The sequence below is a fragment of the Carassius carassius genome, chromosome 19 (genome assembly GCF_963082965.1).
Source record: "Carassius carassius chromosome 19, fCarCar2.1, whole genome shotgun sequence".
NCBI classification, from domain to species: Eukaryota; Metazoa; Chordata; class Actinopteri; order Cypriniformes; family Cyprinidae; genus Carassius; species Carassius carassius.
Window position 1 is genome coordinate 31,444,267 of NC_081773.1, and position 24,440 is coordinate 31,468,706.

Genomic DNA, 24,440 nt, shown 5'->3' on the forward strand with positions numbered 1-24,440 from the left:
TTTTAGTTAGTTATCTTTGAACACCAAGTTAAACAAAGTGAAAAATGAGAAATGATTCCTTTGCAACTTGCTGAAAAAAAATCAATTTTCAATTATTATTTATACAAAATTATATTGTAATTATAATTGTATTTATTTATTATGTTTACTTATTAGATTTTTTTTATTGTTTTAGTTTAAAATAACTGCAATAACCCTGATGCAGAAAGTTTGAATTCTGATTAGATTCATAAATAGAAATGTCCATCACGCTTTGTCCTGAAATATTCCTCTTTTACTGTTTTAAATGTTTTCACGTTGCTTTTTACGATGCAAATGGAAAGCAGTCCCATCACTGATAGCTATGCACCTCTATAGCTTGATATATCAGTGTAGTCCGAGGATAATCAGTACTTCAGTCATGATGTTTGAATTATTTTTAATCTCGATGCATTTTTCACCTCGTAAGAATCAAAGTTTCATACTTGTATACAGTAAGCTTTAACACACGCCGCCTTCAAACATGAATAATCCACGTATTTGAACATTTTAGCGCTCTTCATGAATTGTACAGCTGATGTTCCCTCACTAGTGTGCAACGGCGTGGTGATCATTTATTGATGCATGGCTCTCTGAGTAGCTTGTGTTTCTCCGTCCAGTTCGGTTACCCATCATGAAACAGAGTTAAAGACGAGCCATCGGTGAGAAAACTGAGTAAATGAAGCTACTGCTGGAGAAAATGGACGAGTGTTGTGATCGCCTGGCATTCTGTGCTGAAGACCCGGCGTTTGACGTTGTGAGTGGATTGTTATGTTTGCGTTCTTAAGATGAAACGGATGACTTCACCTCAGTATCTGTTGCTTATTAAAAACTTGTCATCTGTTTTAAGATGCTTCCTTCTGCTTAATCACATCTACAAAGTGTTTGCATGGAAGCAAAGTATTGCATAAAGTCAATGTTGAAAAGTGGTTTCTAAACATTTAAAGGCATCATGCAATATTCGTTTCTTAATTTGTGCTGCTGATTACAAAAATAGTTTCTGTTTTGCTCTCTCACGTCACACTTTTGCAGAACTGAATGCATTTTGTAGCATTTTTGCATCTGATAATGCATAAGATGAAGATGTCTTGTATTTTCCCTTAATCTGCTGAAAAACACACAAACCTAATGATTCCTCTTTATAGTATTAACTATTTAACTAATTGTCTGTCTGTCTGTTTTCAGACAGAACATTATTTTATGCATAATCCTACTTTCAAAGTCAGAATTTTGGTCATTTTTTAACATTGCATCATCAAATCAGGTAATACTTTTTTTTAATCAGCAATTTTTATCCATTTACTCAACTTCATGTCATTCCAAACCAGTTTTTTTGTTTGTTTGTTTTGTTTTTGCAAAGAAAATAAAAGCAGAATGTATTTTCCCATACAAAGTTTTAACTCATGCATGATTTTCCAAGTCTTCTGAAGTCATACAGTCGCTTTGTTTTGTTTTGTTTTTAATTTGCATCTCAAGACATGTCAGACCAGCTTTGGAATGAGAATTTGGTGGGAAAATGTTGAATTGTCTTGAGGATAAAGTCACAGTGGAAAGATTTTAATGGTCCTAAAAATAGTCTTCACAGTTCAGATCACACTGTGAGGTACAGAATCTGCACCTGTAGGATTTACATTAAAACATCTCCAATATAAATAAATTCAAGCCTTTTATGCTAGTTTTTGTTTTACCTCATTTAAGTTATATATTGGAGTGTTGCTGAAATAAAATGGTATAATTTTGATGAAAATGCTTGCAGCTCGTGTAAAATATTCATGCATTTAACTTGTGTTTTAAATCCATACCACAGTTAGCTGGCTCTGCTTTTTTGCTGCTGAATAATTTTGTTTTCAGAATAATGCTGTGCATAAATGAGATGTTGCCACAGGCAATGCTTTAAAATAAAGATATATGCAAGATGAGATGACTTATGTTCGAAGAGATATCATCTATAGCACGTAATCTACAAGGAATCATATAAATAATTACATTGTTTATTTTCTTAAATGTGTGTATAATTATTTTATTATTTATTTATATATAAGTCAGAATCAGAATCAGAATCAGAATGAGCTTTTATTGCCAGGTATGTTTACACATACGAGGAATTTGTTTTCGTGACAGAAGCTCCGCAGTACAACAGAATGACAGCGACAGAACATAAAACACATAATAAAAGAATATAAAAATACAAAAAATACAAATAAGTAGACAAGGAATGACAATATACAAATTGACAATTGTAGGCAGGTATATTACAAAAATGCAGTTATGTATGTACATGTATATTATGTGCAAAATTTAAGTGTATACTAAGTATGTGTGTTAGATAAATTAAGTGTATGTGTATATAAATATAAAGTGTAGTGTGTTCAGTGTGTATCAGCTGTTCATAAGATGGATTGCCTGAGGGAAGAAACTGTTCCTGTGTCTGGTCGTTCTGGTGCTCAGTGCTCTGTAGCGTCGACCAGATGGCAACAGTTCAAAGAGGGAGTGTGCTGGATGTGAGGGGTCCAGAGTGATTTTAACAGCCCTTTTGCTCACTCTGGATAAGTACAGTTCTTGAATAGATGGGAGGGTTGTACCGATGATTCGCTCAGCAGTCCGGACTACCCTCTGTAGTCTTCTGAGGTCAGATTTAGAAGCTGAGCTGAACCAGACAGTTACTGAAGTGCAGAGGATGGATTCGATGATGGTGGAGTAGAACTGTTTCAGCAGATCCTGTGGCAGGTTAAACTTCCTCAGCTGGCGAAGGAAGTACAACCTCTGCTGGGCCTTTTTCACAATGGAGTCAATGTGAATGTCTAAATATACAACGTATATTTCAAATACATTAACTTTTCAAATATAAATTGTTTTAATCTATTTTTACTTTTTTATTTTTGTATACATTAACAACAATAAATAAATACTCACTTTGCTGCATATTGGACTATATTGAGAAAACAGTAGGTTGAATGTTCATTTATTATGAATCAGTTTGTGAGTTTTCAGTGCTTTCTTGCGTGACTAATGCACATAATCCTGGTGCAGTCGCTCCTTACAGGAGATGTGTTTAAATAATACATGCAAAGAACCTCGTTGCGAGTCAGAAAAGCTTCTAAAAGTGTGTCATTTTGTCATTCATTCTATGAAGAGTTTCAGACGGCCGGAAGTTTTTCCCCTTGAATGTGCGCATCAGTTGAGCAAGACGTCTTTGATGGCATTTTAAGTATTTGAATTTTATTACTGTAATTCAGTTAGGTTTCTCTGACAGACTGCAGCTCATTTAAGATCATACTCCTGTCTGCATCCTGCTGTTTTTGTCTGATATCATTATATAAAATCGATTTAAAAAAAAATGCTTTCAGGTTTTATTTCCTTCCAGAAGTAGGTCCGGGTTGTATAACTGAGGAAAAAATGGCTGATAATTTTTATATATATATATATATATATATATATATATGTGTGTGTGTGTGTGTGAGAGAGAGAGAGAATTAATATGTAATCAAATATTTAAAATTAAAAATGCATCAATATCAATTAAGTTGCATTAATCAAAAGTTACAATGCATTACATTTACAAAAAAATATAAATCTAAAATTGTTTAAAACATTGCTGAAATAGTATAGTTGATATTGTTCAGCTTTTTGCTAATAACGAGTGTTTATTTCATAGGTTACTATGTATAACGTATCATTCATAAAAGTGCATCAATAATTACATTAATAATAAGTAATAAAAACACAAAGCTAAAACTGTACCAATAATAATGAATAAAAATGATCTATATGATTTTAAATGGAATTATAAAAGCTTAAGAATCATGCGGCCAGTGCTTTTATTCTAAGGAGCAGTTTTGCCTCAATGGATCCTCTGTATTTCTGTTTGACTTCAGGTGGGTGTTTGGATTCGTTAACTCTTTGCTGCACTTTAGTGTAAATGTTGCCCTTGAGCTCCACACTGATACAGTGAGTCATGTGTGCATTCAGTGATCTGTTATATGATGTGAAGCTCAGTCTGACACGGCTTTGATCAAACGGCCCACTGGATATCAGGCTTTCTAAGGAATCTGCCGGCAGTTCAGCCTTAGATAAATTTCACGGCTCTTAGCGTACAAGACTGAAGCATGACAATCTTGAGGCTTAGATGATTGCATTACATAATAAATGTAATTAAATCACTGTCACAAATAAAGTCCAGGCTGTAAGCAGTTGATATTCTGCAGCTTTTGAGAAGAGGAAAAAGCCCACAGTCTATGGCTAAAAACTCCATATATGTGCTATTATTTTTTGCATTCAGCATTAAATAGTAAATGGATTCAACAATATTCAATATAGTGGAAGTAGGGATGCATGGTAAACTATTTTATTTTACAGTACAACTGACTACTGTTTTCTGTAGACCTGAAATTGAATTGATTTTATAATTGAACTTTGAAAAAATAAACACTATTTTTTAACTGAATTGAATTTACATTGAACTGAACTGAGCTGAATGATGGAAAAAATTGTGAATTAGTTTCATGATTGATGAATTTTGCAACATTTACACTTTTATTGAACTGAATCAAGCTGATTAACGGGACTGTTGTCTTCTGCTCGGCTGTTTTGAATCTGAATCATATTTTTTTTATAATTGATGAATTTTGTAACATTGACACTCAACGAATCAACTTTTGAACTGAATTAAGCTGAATACTGGCACTATTGTCTTTAGCAGAGCTGATTTTAAAACTGAATTTAATTTTTCATAATTGATTAACTTTGTAACATTAACACTGGTATTGAACTGAATTGAATCAATATTGAACTTAACTGAGTAATGACAATATTGGGAATTTGTTTCATAATTGATTGAATTTTGCAACATTGACAGTTATTCAACTGAATCAACACTGAACTGAATTGAGTTGAATGGCAATATTGTAAATTAATTTCATAATTGATTTTTACAATATTGATGCTATTTTTTAACTGAACTGAACTGAATCATCGTTTGAGTTATATTAAGCAGAATTATGTTATGTATTTGCTAAATAATTAATTATTTTTATAGTTATTGAACTGAATTGAATCAACTTTTGAACTGGATTAAATCAGAATTGAATTTTTCATAATTGAATTTTGCAACATTTACACTTTTATTGAACTGAATTAAGCCGAATAATGGGACTGTTGTCTTCTGCATAGCTGTTCTGAATCTAAATCATTTTTTTTTTTTTATAATTGATGAATTTTGTAACATCGACACTCAACGAATCAACTTTTGAACTGAATTAAGCTGAATACTGGCACTATTGTCTTTAGTAGAGCTGATTTGAACTGAATTGAATCAACATTGATGCTATTTTTTAACTGAACTGAATCATCGTTTGAGTTATATAAGCGGAATTATTCTATGTATTTGTTTAATAATTAATTAATTATTTTTTGCAACATTAACACTGTTATTTAACAGAATTGAATCAACTTTTGAAATGGATTAAGATGAATATTGACATTTTCTGTAGAGCTGTTATAAATCAAATTTTTCATAATTGAATTCTGCAACACTGACACTGTTACTGAACTGAATTGAATCAATTTTTGAACTTATCTGAGCTTGATTAGGACACTTGTGAATTAGTTTCTCAATTGATTACATTTTGCAACATCAACTTTTTTTAATTGAATCAATGTTGAACTGAATTAAAGGGTTACTCCACCCCAAAATTAAAATTCTGTCATTACTCACCCTCATGTTGTACCAAACCCGTAAGACCTTTTTCATCTATGAAACACAAATGAAGATATTTTGATGAAATCTGAGAGCTCTCTGACCCTCTATAGACCACAACACAACTGAAATGTTCCCAGGTCCAGAAACATAATAAGGACATCAGTAAAACAGTCCACATGACTTCACTGGCTCAACTTCAATTTTTCAAAGCTACGAGAATACTTTTTTGTCCAAATAGAACAAAAATAACAATCTTATTCAACAATTGTTCTCCCCTGAGTTACATCTTCCGCCATTGAATGAAGATCTTATGGGTTTGGAATGACATGAGGGTAATAATTACAGAATTTTCATTTTGGATTAATTTTTTTGCAACCATTTAAGATTAATTATTGGCTTCTGTAGAGCTGCTTTTGAGCTAAAATTGAATTTGTCTCATTATTGATGAGCTTTGCAACTTACACTGATTATAATTTAATCAAACGTGGTTATAGAGAGTTTAATAATGACGTTGTTGCGAATGTGTGCAGTAATTGAATTTATTCAACTTTTGACATTAATTTACTGAATTTAATCAACTTTAAGCCAATATAGTAGAGTAACTTTAAAACGGCATTGAATTTGTCTAATTGATTTAATTTTGCAACATTGACAGTTACTGAACTGAATTGAATCAGCATTGAATGGCAGCTACTGTGAATTTCATTTGATGAATGAATTTTGCCGCATTCTCACGATTATTTTCCTGTTTATTACTGTGAATCTGCTTTGAGACGAACTGTGTTGTAGGAATCGGTTTAAACACGGTTTCTCCTCCTCACAGTGGTGTCTCTGTCATCTTCTCCTGACCACTGTGGTCTTGTGTTTGTCTTGTAGTCAGAGGATCAAGTCCTCCTGCTGTCCGCCGCAGGCCGCTGGGAGCTGGCCGTCCACACAGGGACCGTCCAATGGCTGGGAGATGTCGTCCTCTAGAGAGACCTGCTACATCAAGTGAGTGTGTTTGCATTCAGCCTTCCTCCTGATGCAGATAACTGTCGATGCTTCCTGGCGTAACCTGTCACGTTCCCTCCGTCTGCGCGTCCTGAATACTGATTCTGTCCTCCTCGGCGCACTGCACACAGTGAGTTCGAGAGCGACAGCGGCTTTGATCTGCTTAAGACTCGAGCAAAGCTTCACGCTGCACATTTTCTTGCAGAAACCCGTGTCAGCCTCTGAAGTGACGAACCGGTAAAAGATACAAATGCTCCTTGTTTCTATCTTTCCGCTATACTGACGTGAAATAAATTAGATGTGAGGAGGCTAAGTACAACATGTGAGTCCACAGATGCTTCAGTTGGAGTGAAGAGGACACACTTTTTTCCCTTTTTCTGATGGACTACATCTGCCTCTAAAAGTACTATGTAAGTGGTACTTTATTATAATCCATCTAGTGCATTTAGTATTGACCTTGTTGGTCTGTGTTTACATGCACTAGATCAGGGTTCATCAATCTTTTGGGCTTCAAGTGCCATTAACATTTTTATTTTTAATTTTTTTTAACCACTTTGCCAATTCCGCCCATACCGCAACTCCACTCTCTCTCTCTCTCTTTCTCTGTATATATATATATATATATATATATATATATATATATATATTAGTGCTGGCCAATTATAAAAAATAAATTAATCGTGATTAATCGCATTATTTTCTGCGATTAATTGCAATTAATCGCATTGTTATGCACAAAACTAATAATGCATTCAAAAATAGTGTATTGTACACTTTTTTTTTCATTTAAAAGTAGGCCTACTGCTATATGAACAAAAGTGTAATAACATTTGGTTTGCAAATAAAAGGTGCTTTTTACAGCAGTGTTCCTTTTACATAGTAGCAGTTAAAATATTTATTGTAGCCTAAATCTCAATAACATTAACATTACTCTTATAACATTAATGTAATTAAATTAAATATAAAACAAGCTATTTGTCACTGCTAGGACATTTAATGTTTTTATAAAAAATATTTTATACGTAGTTTGTTATAGAAAAACAAGTTCAGAGCCTCGATCATAACATTATAACAGGAACATTCTGAGTAGAGACCTGTATGATCCCGGCACCCATCACAGCAGAGTACAGCGCGGGACAACACTTGATGTGCGGGTAGAGACTTGTGTTATCTTAACTGTGTCGGAGCAGGTTTGACCCCCGGAGCCTGGTTGGTTTGACTAGTGTGATTGCTCCGTTCAGCAGTCCCTGGCTCGGTTGGAAGAGGTGGGCAAGAGCACCATTCAGTTATATATATATATATATATATATACTAACCACGCCGGAGTGCAGATCTTCTGGTACGTGCTGCATGATAGCGTGAATATTTCTGAGCAGCAAAAGTGATAGATCTGTAAAGCAATCTATTGTGAGAGGGACATATTACCGCATCCCATACTACTAAAAGTAATAAACCACAAAGTTAACAAAAATGATTCACTCCACTGTGTTGAGCGAGATGCTTCTCTGCTGTCTTCACGTGCTATCGGAAACTCCCTATTTCCAACTTATAAAGTCATGATTACGAGCTCTTTGCATTCTTTTCTGTTGAAAATAACAGTAGACAGTGGTTTGTGAATGTTGATGCCTAGCCTAAATAATTTGATTGGGAGCATCCCCTCTTGTGACCCATGGTTTGTCTGCAGTGTTGGGGGTAGTAATGCATTACGAGTAACACCAGTTATGTAATCAGATTTGTTTTGTCAAGTAACTAGTAAAGTAAACAAGAAACAAGCCAAAAACAAGAAAATCTTCCCCCTGGCAGGAGTTTTCAAAAAAAAAATTTGTGAACTGGTGCTTCATTTGCATGTCGACGAACAGCCAAACCTCATAGAAAAGGTGTGGTTTTACAAATACCGGCATTCGTGTGGATAGTAGCTAGTAAACCAAACCAGGGAAACACACATAGAACATGGGGCTGACGTATAAGACTGTACGAAGAACTCAAGAAAACACAGAGCTTAAATAGAGAGCTAAATGAGGAACTCAGTAGAGAAGGGACAAACTGGATAACAGAGAGCACATAGGGAACAACTAGGACAAGGAGCACAGCGGGAGGAAAACAAACACAAAACCGTCCATGGGCTTGACAGTTAACATATATATTGATACTTTTAATTAGCTTTTATTTAAATTTTTAGTTTTAAGTTTTAGTAATTTTATTATGTGCCTTTTCCGTTGTTATATGTTTTCGATTTTGATAGCCTTCTTTTATATATCTCTGTTTTAATTTTAGTTCTCATTCATCTGAGTTACTTGCCAGTGCTGTATTTATAGTTTTCATTGATGGTTTTCATCTAATATTAGTTTCATTTCCTGGAAACAATTTATTTATTTTTTTAATTTTCAAACTTTAGTTAATAAAAACACTATTGTTTGTTTATGTATTTATTTAGTTTCGTTTTTTTATTATTATTATATAGATTTGTTTAGGATGGAAGTCAAAGAAAGCAATTTTTTATCCGGATTAAATGTTGTGTTTGTTTATTAGAGTGACTGGAGCATCCTGAGGTTACCCATTATCTATAATATCTACATCTATACTATTTTATTAATATATGATCTCTATGATAATGTCGACACAAGGGTATGGAGCCAAAAGAGTCTCAATAAAGATAAATGCACACACTACATTCACATATGCACACACAGGATTCATACATGCACACACATGATTCATAAATACAAACAAAGGATACACAAATGCGCACAACATTTACAAATGCACACTCAAAATTTAAAAAGCACAGAAGATTCACAAATGCACACAAAATTCAGAAATACACACACAATTCAGAAATGCAAACAACATTTACAAATGCGCTCAAGATTCACAAATGCACAGGACAAGATTCAGAAATGTATTTCTGACTGCTTGCGGTCTGTGAACTTCACTGCATTTGTGTGTGAATTTTGAGACTCCCCTGACTTGGCTCGACACACAAATGCCTTTTTTTAAACAGGGAATGATCTGCAACCAATCAGATATCTCCCTTGTTTTAGCCAATCACAAGAACGCACTCCACGTGGGGGATTGTTTACTTATAAGCCAATCACATGAACGCGTTCACAAAGCTCGGTATGCATGTGGTGCAGCATATTATAGCCTACTTATTTATGAAATTGTATGAAAATACAGATGTTTAGATTAAAATTCAGGTTTATTTTTTATTCTTTTTTACAAAATATAAATTTAAAAATGTCTCAAAACATATAGCCCAGTGACTGCAGAAAAAAAGTTAACCACGGATTCATAAATTTGCAATAGGCAATTATTTCATTTTATTGAAATATTTTAATGAAAGTAAAAAAAAAATTTACACCTTTTTGAATATTTAAATATATCTAAATATTCTTTTGGATGCAATATAGAAGTCACTTTAATTATAATATTCGGTCCCTACATGAAGAGAGAGTCAGTGGTCCGCTGCGAGAGGAAAGTGACTCTCCGACTGTGAAAAGTGGGTCTCCGGGTGCGTGAGGAAAGTGAGTCGTTCGCTTAGGAAAGTGAGTTGATCGCTGTGTGAGGAAAGTGAATCGTTCGCTGAGGAAAGTGAGTTGCTCTCTGCGTGAGGAAAGTGAGTCGTTCGCTGTGTGTCTCGTGGGGAAAGTGAATCGTTCGCTGCATGAGGAAAATGAGTCGTTCGCTGCGAGAGGAAAGTGAATCGTTCGCTGCGTGAGGAAAGTGAGTCGTTCGCTGCGAGAGGGAAATGAGTCATTCGCTGCATGACTCGTGAGGAAAGTGAATCGTTCGCTGCGTGAGGAAAGTGAGTCATTCGCTGAGAGAGGAAAGTGAATCGTTCGCTGCGTGAGGAAAGTGAATCGTTCGCTGCGTGAGGAAAGTGAGTCATTCGCTGAGAGAGGAAAGTGACTCTCCTGCTGCGCAAAGTGGGTCGCCGGCTGCGTGAGGTAAGTGAGTTGTTCGCTGAGGAAATTGAGTCGTTCGCTGATTGGCTTATAAGTAAACAATCCCCCATGTGGGGTGCATTCTTGTGATTGGCTAAAAAAAGGGAGATATCTGATTGGTTGCAGATCATTCCCTGTTTAAAAAAAGGCATTTGTGTGTCGAGCCAAGTCAGGGGAGTCTCAAAATTCACACACAAATGCAGTGAAGTTCACAGACCGCAAGCAGTTTGTAAATCAAGATATATGTGTGTGTGCATCAGAAATACATTTCTGAATCTTGTCCTGTGCATTTGTGAATCTTGAGCGCATTTGTAAATGTTGTTTGCATTTCTGAATTGTGTGTGTATTTCTGAATTTTGTGTGCATTTCTGAATTTTATATGCATTTGTGAATCTTCTGTGCTTTTTAAATTTTGAGTGTGCATTTGTGAATTTTGTGCGCATTTGTGTATCCTGTGTGTGTATTTATGAATTATGTGTGTGCATGTATGAATCCTATGTGTGCATATGTGAATGTAGTGTGTGCATTTATCTTTATTGAGACTATTTTGGCTCCATACAAGGGTGCATCCTATGAACTCCCAGTGTGCATTAAATGTTCCTCTGGTCCTCCTGTTGCCATTCATGCAGAGAAAGCAGCTTATTTTGTTGATTTCTAATTAGCCGCCTCGTCAACAGTGGGCGGGGTTAGTCACACATGAGGGTCACTTATGTAAGAATTGAACACAGCGTTGGGCATATGCACATCGGATGCAGGATATTGTGAGCAGGAGCTTCCCGTGGGTCTGTCTGCTGCTTTGGCTGAGATGCAGCTTCATACTCGGGTGTGTAATAATTTATGCTTTCATTGCTGTATGGAAGTCTTTTCTTGATGTTGACTCGAACCATAAAAGAAGTTACCGTTTTTGAAATATTCATTGGATATATGCCAGATTTGTGTTTTCTTACTGCGGCATGTGATGCTTTCAGGAAATGTTGAACGGGTGCAGTGAATGTCTTAGGGTGGCGCACTATTAAGGGCTCTAGTATGGTTGAATCTGACAGTTTAGTGGCACAACGGTTGATAAAGAGATTCATTGTGTATGTAACGCCTGGTGCAAATGAATAATACTGTTGTGTTGTATACCATGGTAATGCATTGGTAAAGCATTTAATTGTGTGCATAACAGATCATTTTGGATCTGTTGTTTTATCATTTCAAGCCAATGAAACTTAAAGTTCATTGCTTAAAGTGCGCATCCTTTAAAATAAATTACGCTTTCTTATATTTCATATATTACATGATATTATCATCTATTCTTAAGTATATACATTGTTTGTTTTCAGACATTAAGTATAGTTTAAGTGTACTTTTAATACACTCTGTATCAAAAATCCTTTTTTTTTATTTGTAGGAAGGTACATGACTTAAAAGTAAGCCCTAACGTAAGTGTTATTTTTACTCTTTCGTTGCGCCACCTGCTGGTGACCTCTTTGAATGTTGACGATATTATTAGTCATTGTATTTTCTTTTAAAAGATTTGCATTCATCAGATGTTTTAGCTTTAAGAGGGGATGATGGGAAACCCATAAGGAAATAGCAAATTAAATTATTTTTGTAAAAGAAATGTTTTTTTGTTTCTTTTTTTTCAGAATAGGAATAATCATGCCCGTTACTCTGAATTGTTATTACTTTTGGTCTTATGTTCGATGATAAGTAACCCTAGTAAAAATTAGTAGATTTAAAATGCATTTATTTTATACTAAGTATAGTTCAAGTCTATTAAGAAGTTTACTGACACATCGCTTGAGACTTACTGATGCTAAAATGTTTTTGATTTTGTTATTTAATGCAGCTTTAGACATTTTAAGTATGGTTTAAGTGCACTTTTCATGTCTGCAGTATAATAATAAATATTTTTATTATGTAAAAAGATATATATGTTAAATAATCCTAATAAACCTACAAGCTGATCTTGTACAAGTGTTATTTATAACATTGAGATAGAATTAAAGATTTTTTTTTTTTTTTTTTTTTTTTACATTTTCATTTTGGTTAATGTTTTAGTAACTTTATGTTTTTGTCCTTTTTAAACGTTTTTATTCATGTTTATTTTAGTTTTGGTTATCAAGTAAAACTAAGAGAAAATGAGAAATGTTGCTTTGGAAACTTTCTCAAAAAAAATAAATAAATAAATAATAATAATTAATAAAAATTAACTGAAATAAAATCAAAGTAAACTATTTTATTTTAGCAAGTGTCCAAAGCAACCTCTATTTCTTTTATGTTTAACTTGATAACTACAACTATAAATTTAAAAATGTATTTAATAATATTTAATATTTATTTATATATATATATATATATATAGAGAGAGAGAGAGAGAGAGAGAGAGAGACATTTAAAAGAGGTGCTTTTTGCTTTTTGAGGGACAGCATAAAAACAGTTTTGATTGCATTTGTTCTGTGATATAGATGATCATACATCTTTGGGATTTCTTTGAGTTGCGCTACTTTGCTGTAAATGTTTGTAACTGCGCTATGTTGACCATTCGAGTGGTTTTAGTGTGAATAAAGTGGACCGTCGTCAGGAAAGCCCAGTTTTCCACTGCTGATGCTGATATGATGATGTTGTGTTGGTGTTCAGAGCAGCATGTCTTCGTTCTCTCAGTCGGGCTGTGATTGGTCAAATCGCTCTTTTCTCACCGGCTCTTAGTCTTAAAATAGAAGCAACATCTTCAACATAAAGAAAAGGAAAATATCTGCTGTTCAGGCCAAGTGTTTGTGCCCGGGGGTTTCAGAGGCTTGGACGAGACGAGACGAGACGAGTGAGTGAGTGATGAAGAGCGTCTGAGCTGTGAGTCTTCAGTGATCTGCAGTCTGTGCTGACAGACACAGTGTGGGTGAGCTGAGGATTCGTGTGACCCCCGTCTGACTCACATGGACACAAATCACAGCACAGATTACTGTCACATGCAGCTGAGGGTTTTGATTCTCCTCAGACTCATATTTATAGTATTGTTTTGCTGATCATAATTCCTTTTAATGCTTTAAATTTCAGTTTAGTTTTAGTAATATGCAGTTATGAATTGTTCTTTTGATTATTGTTTGTTTATAGATTTCATTTATATATATATATATATATATATATATTTATTTTGGCTTAAGCTTAAGATTGTACTTTCAGATAAGGGCTGGAAAAAATGGGTTCTTAAGATTTTAACTTTCAGTGCAATCTTCATAATATTGTATTTTATTTTATTTTTTATTTTTTTTGTGGATGCATTGAGATACATTGCTTTTTATGTTAAAAAGAGTTTTGCTTGTACAGTTAGTGTGTGATTTCTTAGTGTCTTTAGTCTGATATTTGACATTGAATTTGGTCGCAAAAAAAAAAATTCAATTCATAAATAAAGATTATACCAGTATGAGTTGAAGAAAATATAATTTCAATCTGTTTTTGAGTTGTTTGACATTTAGCATTGATGTTTGTCCTCATGCAGCTATATATGTGTGTGTACTACAATAGCTGATAATATATATATATATATATATATATATATCTTTGAGTATTGTAGTTTTATTTTATAACAAAATAATTATGATCAGCAAAAATATAGTAAATGAGCAATGATAAATTATAACTTTAATACACTTTCCATTCAGTTAGGTTTCGGTCATTTGCAGCAGTGGAATTTTTCTTTTAATTAGTTAAAATTTCATCTATATATTTCTAATTATGCATTTTTGTGTAGGTTTAAGTTTGCTATTATAGTTAATCAGTCAGTTCATTTTCAGAATTTAGATCTGAAATTAATTTTGCATGACACTTTGCATTTTGTGCAATTAACCATTTCAGCATGCAAAAACAACAACTTAAGTCCTCGTTTTTTCTAGAAACACAGTTCTGTTTGTCAGAATCTGATTTCCACTATAGTGAGATGATCTGCTGATTCTGGCCCTTGCTTGCAGTGTTTTGTAACAAGAGAGATCAGATCTGGGCCAGCTGGATCAGCTCCTTTAAATCTTGCAATCCTTCTCTATTAGTGCAGCAGACCATTTATAATTAGAGTATAGAGAGAAATTAGAGCGCTTACGTATTCTGGAGTCTTTGTGAAGTAGGACATTTTTCAAACCCTGTTCGAGTCGATAGCGATTAGAAAATAGAAATTAAATGGCTGTGCATTGGGTTTCTGCTATCATTTAACACAAATAAACACACCACAGTTTACATAAGAGACACACGGGCTTCAATCCAAAACCTTGTAGGCTGTTATGTTGGCAGCGCTTTAACACATCAACAGAAAGTCCTCAGAAAGGTGTGTAGTGATGCACAAACCAGCGGCTGCAGGCCAGAGCTCACCTGAGATGACCTTTAATTCACTCCACCGTGCCATATCACAAGAGGAAGGGTAAAAAAAATGCCTTTAAAGCACATAAAAAAGTTTCTTTATTGCATTGCAATGTGAACAAACAATTAGTAGATTTAACTAAACTAAAGTTTAAAAAAATGTACTTAAATTTTTTATTATCTGAAAATGTTAAAAATGTAATTTGAAAATAGTTGTGTATAATGCAGTATTTTAAACACATGATCGATTTATTTTTGGCTCACTGAGTGTCACAAGAAGAGGGGTAATAAAATTAAATAAATAATAATAATAATAAAATTAAAAACATGCCTTTGAAGCATATTTATATTTTTGTTTAAAAAATGTTTTATTATGTTTTGCATGAAAGGAAAAAAAAATATTTTAATAAAATAATTTAATAAAAAAAAAAATTAAACATTTAAAATATATATATTTTAATATATTGCAGCATATATATAATATATTTTAATATACTTGCAGCATATAATATAATATAATATAATATAATATAATATAATATAATATAATATAATATAATATAATATAATATAATATAATATAATATAATATAATGTAAAAAAATGTAAAAATGCATAATAATATTTGGAGATCAGTTGTTGATCATGTGTTGTAATGCATTGCATTCTAGCTGTAACAGTAAGTATTATAACTCCGGATAGTTTTATTTTATTTTATTGTGAGTTCACACAATTAATTATAAACTGCATTAATTAATGCATTGAAATACTTTTGTCATGCATTATATATAAAGTCTGTAAGTGTTACTCTTACTAACTTGGCTCTAACTAACAATAACTGCATTGGTATCAATTATGCATAAGGTTTCACGTGTGCTTCAGTCTGTTCTTCTAATGCACAGGATCGCTGCTTATGTAGAGCGTTTCAAATGAGGTTTAATATGAGTTAAGGTGCTGGTTATGTAGCTGATAGACTGCTCAAAGAGCTGTAAGAGCGTCTCGCAGTCACCTCACCTGCTTAATTTGATTGCTCAGGTAAGGAGAGATGCTGTAATGTCCACCTTCACAGAGACTCCATTAACCAGAAGCATTTAGCATGAGCTTTTGACCGGAATAATTCATGTAATGCAATCATCCAGATCTCTTGCCTGATCAGATTTGCTCCCTGCTGGTTAATAAAGTCATTTCTCAGCAGCAGCGTTCAGATTGAGTTTTGCATGTTTGCTTTGGCATTTAGTCATGATGTGCTCTTTTGTTCGGCTGTCGTTCTCTTCCTCCGAGGGACGTGTGATTTGTGTGTCTTTTGTCTAGTGAAAGTTACAGATGAGTCAGTTGAATAAGACTTGAATAATGAGGTGAATCATCATTGCTGCATCAAATCAGACGATTCAGAGAAATCACTAATAATCATCATCACTGATCATTAGTGCTCTACTCACTCCGTCAAACAGGTAGAAAAACAACTATTCAACAATTGTTTTAATGCTTTCAATCACACTTTAATTTTAGTCAGTCGGAGCAATGGATTTTTTTGGATTGTTTATAAGATGTTGTTTAAGACACTGCAGGCAAAACCAGTCAATTTTGAAAAACATATCTTCTTAGTAAACAGAAGACATACAGAATACACATTTAAGGGTTTATTTTATTGCACTTTATCTCTTTGCATCTATAGATTTCAATTATAGTACATATTTAAAGGCTGCTTTCTCAAAAAGAGCCATTTCTCCACTTCAACAGCACTTGCACACATCAAAACTGAACTTATTCATCTGTATATTCTGTAGGTTTTTGTTGAGGGTTTGTTCATGTAATTCACAAGATTGTATTGTTAATTATAGTCATTTTATTTGAATATTTTTGATTTCAGTTTCATTTTAGTCCATTGCATGAATATTTTGACTTTAGTTTTCATTTCATGGATGCATTTCTATTGCATTTTACATTTTAGCTTAGGTTTCAGTTGTTAATTCTACTCATTAACTCTTAAGATGTTTTGCTGAACCTTTGTCTGTGTGATTAAGATCTGAAGAAGGTATTGCATGACACCATGTACAATTTAAATGCAACATCAACGGATAAAAAAAACTGTTTTAAACATAGCTTCCATGTTAATTGAACATTTGCTATCTGAGACATCACACAAACACAGGTCAGGTTACTTTATTTTTGTTTAATATAATTAAAGTTGTTTTTGTTTTACATTATGAGTGGACTTTTTGAATTATTTATTTATAATTTTTTACATTTATTTATGTAAAATTTTTGATTTCTGAAGGATCACGTGACACTGAATTATTCCAAACTTTTGACTGGTAGTTCTTCTCTTAGTTCTAATATAAAAGTCACCTGTTGATGAATTTATCATTATGAAACACCCTTTTAAAGCCTAGGGTTCACACACATTGTGCTGGTCATCAGTGTCCGCAGCACTCAAGACTTTGGGACGCTGGCCATCTATAGCAGCTGCTCGAGGCTGAAGTCAAGGCGATGCCTTTCCTGCATCCCATATGTTTTTTGCAGGGCTTGCCGTGTTCGCGCTCCTCTGAGTGATGGCACAAATCCCATTCATATTTTTATCTCAGCTCTCGCCTCACTGCCATCATCCAGCATTAACCTGGATAATTTAGTCGTGGCTGCATGAATGCATTTAATATTCATGCATTTGGTGGATGCATTTATCCAGAGAGATATACCTATATTATGGCTAGATGGTGTGAAAGCGTTTACTTTGCAATGGTAGAAATGTCAGTTTGTACTGCTTACATTCACTTACATCTGAGACAGATGAGTAAACTTGGAGTAATGTCAGTAATGCAGAGCGGGGTGCTTCCCAAACGATGTACAAGATACAAGATGATGTCAAGACTAGTGAAGAAAAACAAACAAAAAAAACATCCAGAATACACATTTAGGTGTTTATTTTATTGCACTTTATCTATTTGCACCTGTCGATTATTTAGAGGCGGCTTACATAAAGCCATAAACCAGAATTTACAGTTTTATTCCTATCTCTTCTGAAGACTTTTACTGAGGGGTTCGTTTATGTATCATTCGGACTAATTTATGAAACATTTTATTCAAGGTGAAAATTATTTTTTTCTAGCTGTTGACAGTGTTTTCTGATTTCTAGACACATAAAAAGATAAATTTAAAGTTCTCGTTAAAAACCTTTAATTCTCTGTCAACATAATCAGACAAAAAAATTTAACCTGCTTTGTCCAGTGTTGAGATTTATGAAAATTACCATTTTTTCATAAATCAATTTCATTTTGACATTTTATGTAAATTTTTATAGTTGTTTATATATGTGTATGTGTATATGTGTGTGTAATTTATATGGTCTGTTATTTTAGTTAAAAAAAAACTTTTTAGTTAAAATGCTTTAATGTTTGTGGAAATATGCTGAAATAAGTTAATGTTTATTTCATTTCATGTAAACTAATTTGTTAAATTTTTAGTTAAATATTAATACAAAGCATTTCAGTAAACTTTATATAGAAAACATTTGTCTTAATGTACTTTGGTCAAATTGGGAAAATATGAAGATATCTATTTGTAATTTTTAACCATTTAAACTTTTTTAAACCATATAACTTTCACTTATAGTGCCTTTCTTTAATGCAATGTTGCAACTTGTTGAATTAATACACAATTGCGCTGAGTATCATAGATGTGTTCGTGCACGTGTGTGTATGTGTGTGTGTGTGTGTGTGAAAAGAGCTGTCCATGAACTAATGGCCTTTTACAGATTTGTTGTAGCTGCATTGAGTATCGTCTCATGCAGCGCACACATGACCTCTCGCGCTCTCGCCGCGTCTTGAAAGATTAATTGTAGCCCTTCGCGGTGCGCTGGAACATGTGTCGAGAAAGATGGCTCTTTCTCGCCGCCTCCTCCAGCCCACGGCTTTAATTAGCTAACGACATGCAGCTCACGCTTCACAGACCAACAAATGCAAGAAGATATAAAGAGTGAGCAATAACTTCGAAACTAGCAGCGATTAGATTAGTGAAACGCAAGAAGATGTGATGTAAAGGCTATTTGCTGGTTACCTGAGCGGAACGTGGAAACATAATGATATTAAATCCACAATCAAATCTTATGCTGAGTGATAAAATACAGATAATGGGACACAGAGCTCCACATAAGGCTGTGTTTTGTTCAGAGACAGACCATGACGGGAAGCTTTTAGCACTGATGCATGAAAATGAAGAGGTAAAGACATACATTAGGTGTGTAAATCATGCTTCGTGTTTTACTTTACATACACCTGCAGAAGATGTTCAGAAATTTAATTTTGTTCCAGTATGCATTTCATACACCAATGCATAGTGTTTCCATACTTGCTATTGCTATTATTCATAATGTGCACTAATTAATTAACTGGGATTGATTCTGCTACGTATAAGCAAAAATGACTGTCCTCCTGAAATCATTCAAACATGAATTAAAGGCTAAACGAATAAATATTATACATATTCCCACTGTCTTTGACTACAAAAAAATATTATTGTGTGTTTTTGTTGTTGTTTGGTACAACTGTAAAATTTCGATAATAATAAATATTCTTCATTCATTTTTATTCACATTAAACCAAGCTTTTATTTTGGCAGTTTGTCTCAAATGCATATATGCACTGCATGTTTGAAAGTGAAGCATGGCACTGTGTTTATTTACACACATGCAGCTCACTATATGGTACATGCTTATTTAAAAAAGTCACAGCCTTCACATTATGACTGTCGTATCAGTTTGTGATATGACTGTCACAATCAATTTTGTTCCGATGAATCATTCAATCATATTTAGAAATATGAGAGCGTTCATACAGCTCCCCATTTATCCAGTAAAGTCTGTGCCTTTGCATCACGTTCTTCTCTTCTTAGATGACGTGTCATTTTGAAGTGTGTGGTGACTCAACTGAACCAGCCAACAGTTTTGAATTATTACGGTGTGTAACTGGGTCATCAACATTTGCAGCAGTTTCTTCACTTGTAGCACTTTCTCCTATCAACCTTTTGTACTAGAAAGCCATTGTTCGCCTCCCACTAAATTATGGTTCCCAGGAGCTTTGAGAACTGTGACAGCAGCAGCATAGATATTCCTGCGGAGGCCCATCATTTCCACGCCTTTTATTAGGTTCAGTTCCACCGTGTTGTGCCTTAATGGAGTATGTCAAACCTCACGTCTCACATGTTGCTGTTATGAAAGAGGTCAATCAGAGTTGTGTATTCTGGACACCTGAGGAAAACAAGTGTGTAAAGATGGAAACTGCAAACTTTCTGCATATTGAATCTTACATGCTGTATCATAAGTCAATTTCTAAGGCCTCTTAATTATCAGCATCAAATATCTACTGGACTGAAACAGCTCGGCTTTACTTGATTCTCCATTAATCATTTTTAGAAAAATTTGTCTCTCAATCATCATCGGACTGCATTGCATTATGTTTTGAACATACGAGATGTAGTGATGACTGATTTATATAATTTTATGTAAGTAGCTGCTATACTGTCATAAAGATCTCTTTCTTTTATAATAAAAAACATCAGAATTTAATATTTTATTTCCATATAAAACAGTATTTGCACCAAATTCAATAAAAAATAAAAAAAATAATAAAATAAAAATCTTCCACATCCTCACTATGTCGGACTAGGTGAGCCATAAAAGCCTAATGGTCTTGTTGAAATATAGCTGAGTGTTGTCAGCATAACAATGGAAACTAACATTCCACATTTTCTGATAAAATTACCAATGGGCAACATGTTTATTGAAAATAACAGAGGGCCTAAGACCGATCCTTGTGGCACACCATACTTTAATGCTGTTAATTGAGATGATTCTCCATTTAAATAAAGTGGTAACAGTTGTGCAGGTAGGATCTAAATCATCTTACAGCCTGTGCCTTAATGCCCGTATAGTTTTGTAATTGATCTATGAGTATGTCATGATCTATAGCAGGGATAGGCAACTCCGGTCCTGGAGGGCCACTATCCTGCTGAGTTTAGCTCCAACCCTAATTAAACACACCTGAACAAGGCAATCAGTGTTTTCGGGATTACTAGATAGATACAGGTAGGTTAGTTTTTATGTGGGCTGAAGCTAAACTCTGTGACCCTATCCCTGATCTATAGTGTTGAACACGACATCTATAGTGTGGATCAAATAATTATAATCAACAACAACAAAAAAAACATAAACAAACGTATATTAGGGGTGTGCACGGATAGTCGAACATTCGAATATTCTGCTCTAATTATTCGATAAATAAAAATGATATTTGAATTTCGCTATATTTTTGTTTGCCATAAAAATAAAAAAAAAACTAATTCGGTCACTTTCTGTGATTTTCGACGGCATATTTGAAGATGTATGCAAGCAAAAAATAATGAATGAATGAATGAATAAGAACTGCAGTCTTCTACAGTACTTCAAATGTGCCATGGAGAATCACAGAAAATGACTGAATTCAAGAACATTGTTGCAGCATCTCTCAAGCAACGAATAAACACCGCTAACTTGGAGAATGCAGTGAAAACTCCTCTTCTCGCATCCGCCCTAGACCTTTGGCCCAAACATCTCAGGTTTCTCGATGAAAACATGAGAGGAGAAAAAAAACTTTTTTGAATATTATCAGAACATTTTCCTTGATGCGAGTGGTGCGGTTGCAGTCTCCGTCACAAACGATGAAGAGGTTACAATGGCCACTCGTCGGAAAAGGCTGAGTCAGTTCTTCAGCGATGATTACAGAGAGTCCAGCCGAGACGAGTGGGAACAGTTCTTGCTGGAGCCATGTATTCCTCCAGATGAGGATCCCATTCAGTGGTGAAACCAAAACACGAAGCGCTTCACAAAACGTATTCGCTTAGCACACCGTTATTTGTGAGTCCCGCCAACGTCTGTGACGTCAGAGCGCGTTTTCTCCGCGGCCGGCCTTATTGTTAACAGACTAAGGAGCCGACTTTTTCCCCCGATCATGTGTTACATGCCTGTGTTTCTTAACAAGAACATGTAAAACAATAAGAAAAAAAACTAAAAAGATTTGCTGACAGTTTAAAAGTTTCAAAGTTAAGTGTAGGCTACGTTCTGTACAATAGCCTAATTGCTACAGGCTGCTTTATTTAAGTTTTTTCTTTGTTCACTTTTTTTTTTTTTGCTTTTAATCTGTACTTTTGTTTGTTTGCACGCATTGTTAAAGGTTTTCAGCTACAAAACACAATGTGTAATGTTCAAGCTTATTGTGTGTAAGCTTGTTCAAAAATGATGGAAACAATAAATGTTGCTGAAAAATAACGACTGTATCATTAAGCTTAATTTAAATAAACGAATATTCGAATATTCGATTTTTGTGAGCTCAACTATTCGAATGTGATATTTGTGGAAAACGGCCATCCCTAACATATATATGTATTATAGAGAGAAAAGGTAAAGTAACCCAATCCAATTCAAAAATTTAATTTTTCTGACTGCTATTTCGTATCTCAGGCTATACAGGGTTTAAGCAGTCAGTTTTGAGTTAATGTTAACTTTAAACTAATTTGATCTATATCTTCCTCTGTCTTTCAGTCACCTTTCACAGTCAAGTTCTTTGGAGGAAGTGCGTGTTGATGTGGATAAGTTCGTCCCTCCTGCACCGCGAAAGGTGGAAATGAGACGCGACCCGGTGCTCGGCTTCGGCTTTGTGGCAGGCAGCGAGAAACCAGTGGTGGTTCGATCGGTTACTCCAGGTATCCCAGACTGGTTTTTCTGCATGAAATCATACAACTGAGTCATTTCATACAACATGAGTGTGACTAAGAAACTAGTTGGAAAGCATAAGTCTCTTCTGCTAACTAAAGCTGCATGTCTTTTAACGGTCACAGAGTAAAAAATGACTTTTTTCTATATGAATATATGTTAAAATGTAATTTATGGCTGTGATCAAGCTGAATTTTTAGCATCAATACTCCAGTCTTCAGTGTTGCTTGATCCTTCAGAAATATTGTCACTTTCGACCAATTTAATGCATCCTTGCTGAATAAAAGTATTAATGCCTTTAAAACAAAAAATGATAGAAAAATGAATGGCCAAATTAAAAGTGCATTATAATGGTGCATGATATTTGTGTTTATATTATATTTCTAAAACAACAAACATGATGTGTGTTTGTGATGAATATGCAGGAGGGCCTTCAGAAGGGAAGCTGATCCCAGGAGATGAGATAGTGATGATTAATGAGGAGGCCGTGAGTTCGGCTCCACGGGAACGAGTCATTGACCTGGTCAGGTACTGAACTCCCATCAACTGGTTACTGAGTCGCTCTTCATCTACTACATGTGTTTTTCAGCTGAACTCATTACATGCTAACAGACCAGCAATTTCTGTCTACAATAACCATATATACTGTGGTCCCAAAATGAGTATGGACACCAGAGTCAGATGTCTGTCACTGTATTAGATCAGGGGTTTGCTTTACTATCCCTAATTCCATCTAGAAAATTTCATATTCTTATCGTCTTTTTTCCATTATTTTTTGGCAGAAGTTGTAAGGAGTCCATCATCCTGACTGTGGTGCAGCCGTACTCTGTAAGTCTACATATTGACTGTTTTACATATTAGTTTGTAAGTATTTTGGCTAATTTGAGGTTAAATTCCAACAAAAAGTCCACAAACTCAATGTAGAAAACATTAATAAAACGTTTGCAGATCAGTGTTACTTTAGTTATTTTATGCTTTTTTAATTATGATGTTTATTTTATTGTTGATGTGTTGAATTTGTTTATTTTTATATTTTATGTTTTTATTTTAATTTTACTTAGTTTTAGTCATTTTGTTTAATTTTTGTTTCTTTATGTTAATTTTTCTATGTTTGTAGTTATTAATTTTTATTGATTAGTTTTTATTGATCATTTTTGTTCTTATTTAAGCTAGCTGTCAAGGCCTCATTTTCATTTAGTTAGTAAATTTGTTTTAATTATTTTAATAGTCAATTTTATTTTAGCTAGTTGCCAAGGCACCAATTTCATTAGTTAAAAATTTTTTATATAGTTTTTACTAATTTGTATGTATAAGTTTTAATTATTTTAGTTTTTAAACATATTTTAGTTTTGTTTAGTTTTGTGTGTTTGCATTTTGTATATATATATATATTCTTTTTTTTTATCTATATAGGTATATTTGTATTCACTTGTATATATTAGTTTTACTTATTTTAATACTTATTTTGTCTCAACTTATTGCCAAGGTAATTTGTTTAGTTTTGTGTGTTTTTGTATTTTGTGTGTGTGTGTGTGTGTGTGTGTGTGTGTGTGTGTGTGTGTGTGTGTGTGTGTGTGTGTGTGTGTGTGTGTGTGTGTGTGTGTGTGTGTGTGTGTGTATGTATGTGTGTGTATATATATATATATATATATATATATTTTTTTTTTTTACGGCCCTTTATCTAATTTGGCTCGTTAAAACACATGTAAGACAAGGACCG

The 24,440-nt window shown here is 34.0% G+C and overlaps 1 protein-coding gene across 3 annotated transcripts in view; it reads left to right on the top strand.

Moving 5' to 3' along the window:
• Window positions 1–24,440, top strand: part of LOC132095569 (FERM and PDZ domain-containing protein 4-like) — a 64,307-nt gene that overhangs the window by 21,850 nt on the left and 18,017 nt on the right. For 2 of the 3 annotated variants that reach the window (XM_059500691.1, XM_059500692.1), the window contains exons 2-5: window positions 6,593–6,706; window positions 22,550–22,710; window positions 23,146–23,248; window positions 23,503–23,548. In XM_059500691.1, the coding sequence (XP_059356674.1) occupies window positions 6,593–6,706; window positions 22,550–22,710; window positions 23,146–23,248; window positions 23,503–23,548 (424 nt within the window). Of the gene's footprint in view, window positions 1–6,592; window positions 6,707–11,373; window positions 11,474–22,549; window positions 22,711–23,145; window positions 23,249–23,502; window positions 23,549–24,440 lie in introns of those variants that run through there. The other variant, XM_059500693.1, reaches the window with a different exon arrangement.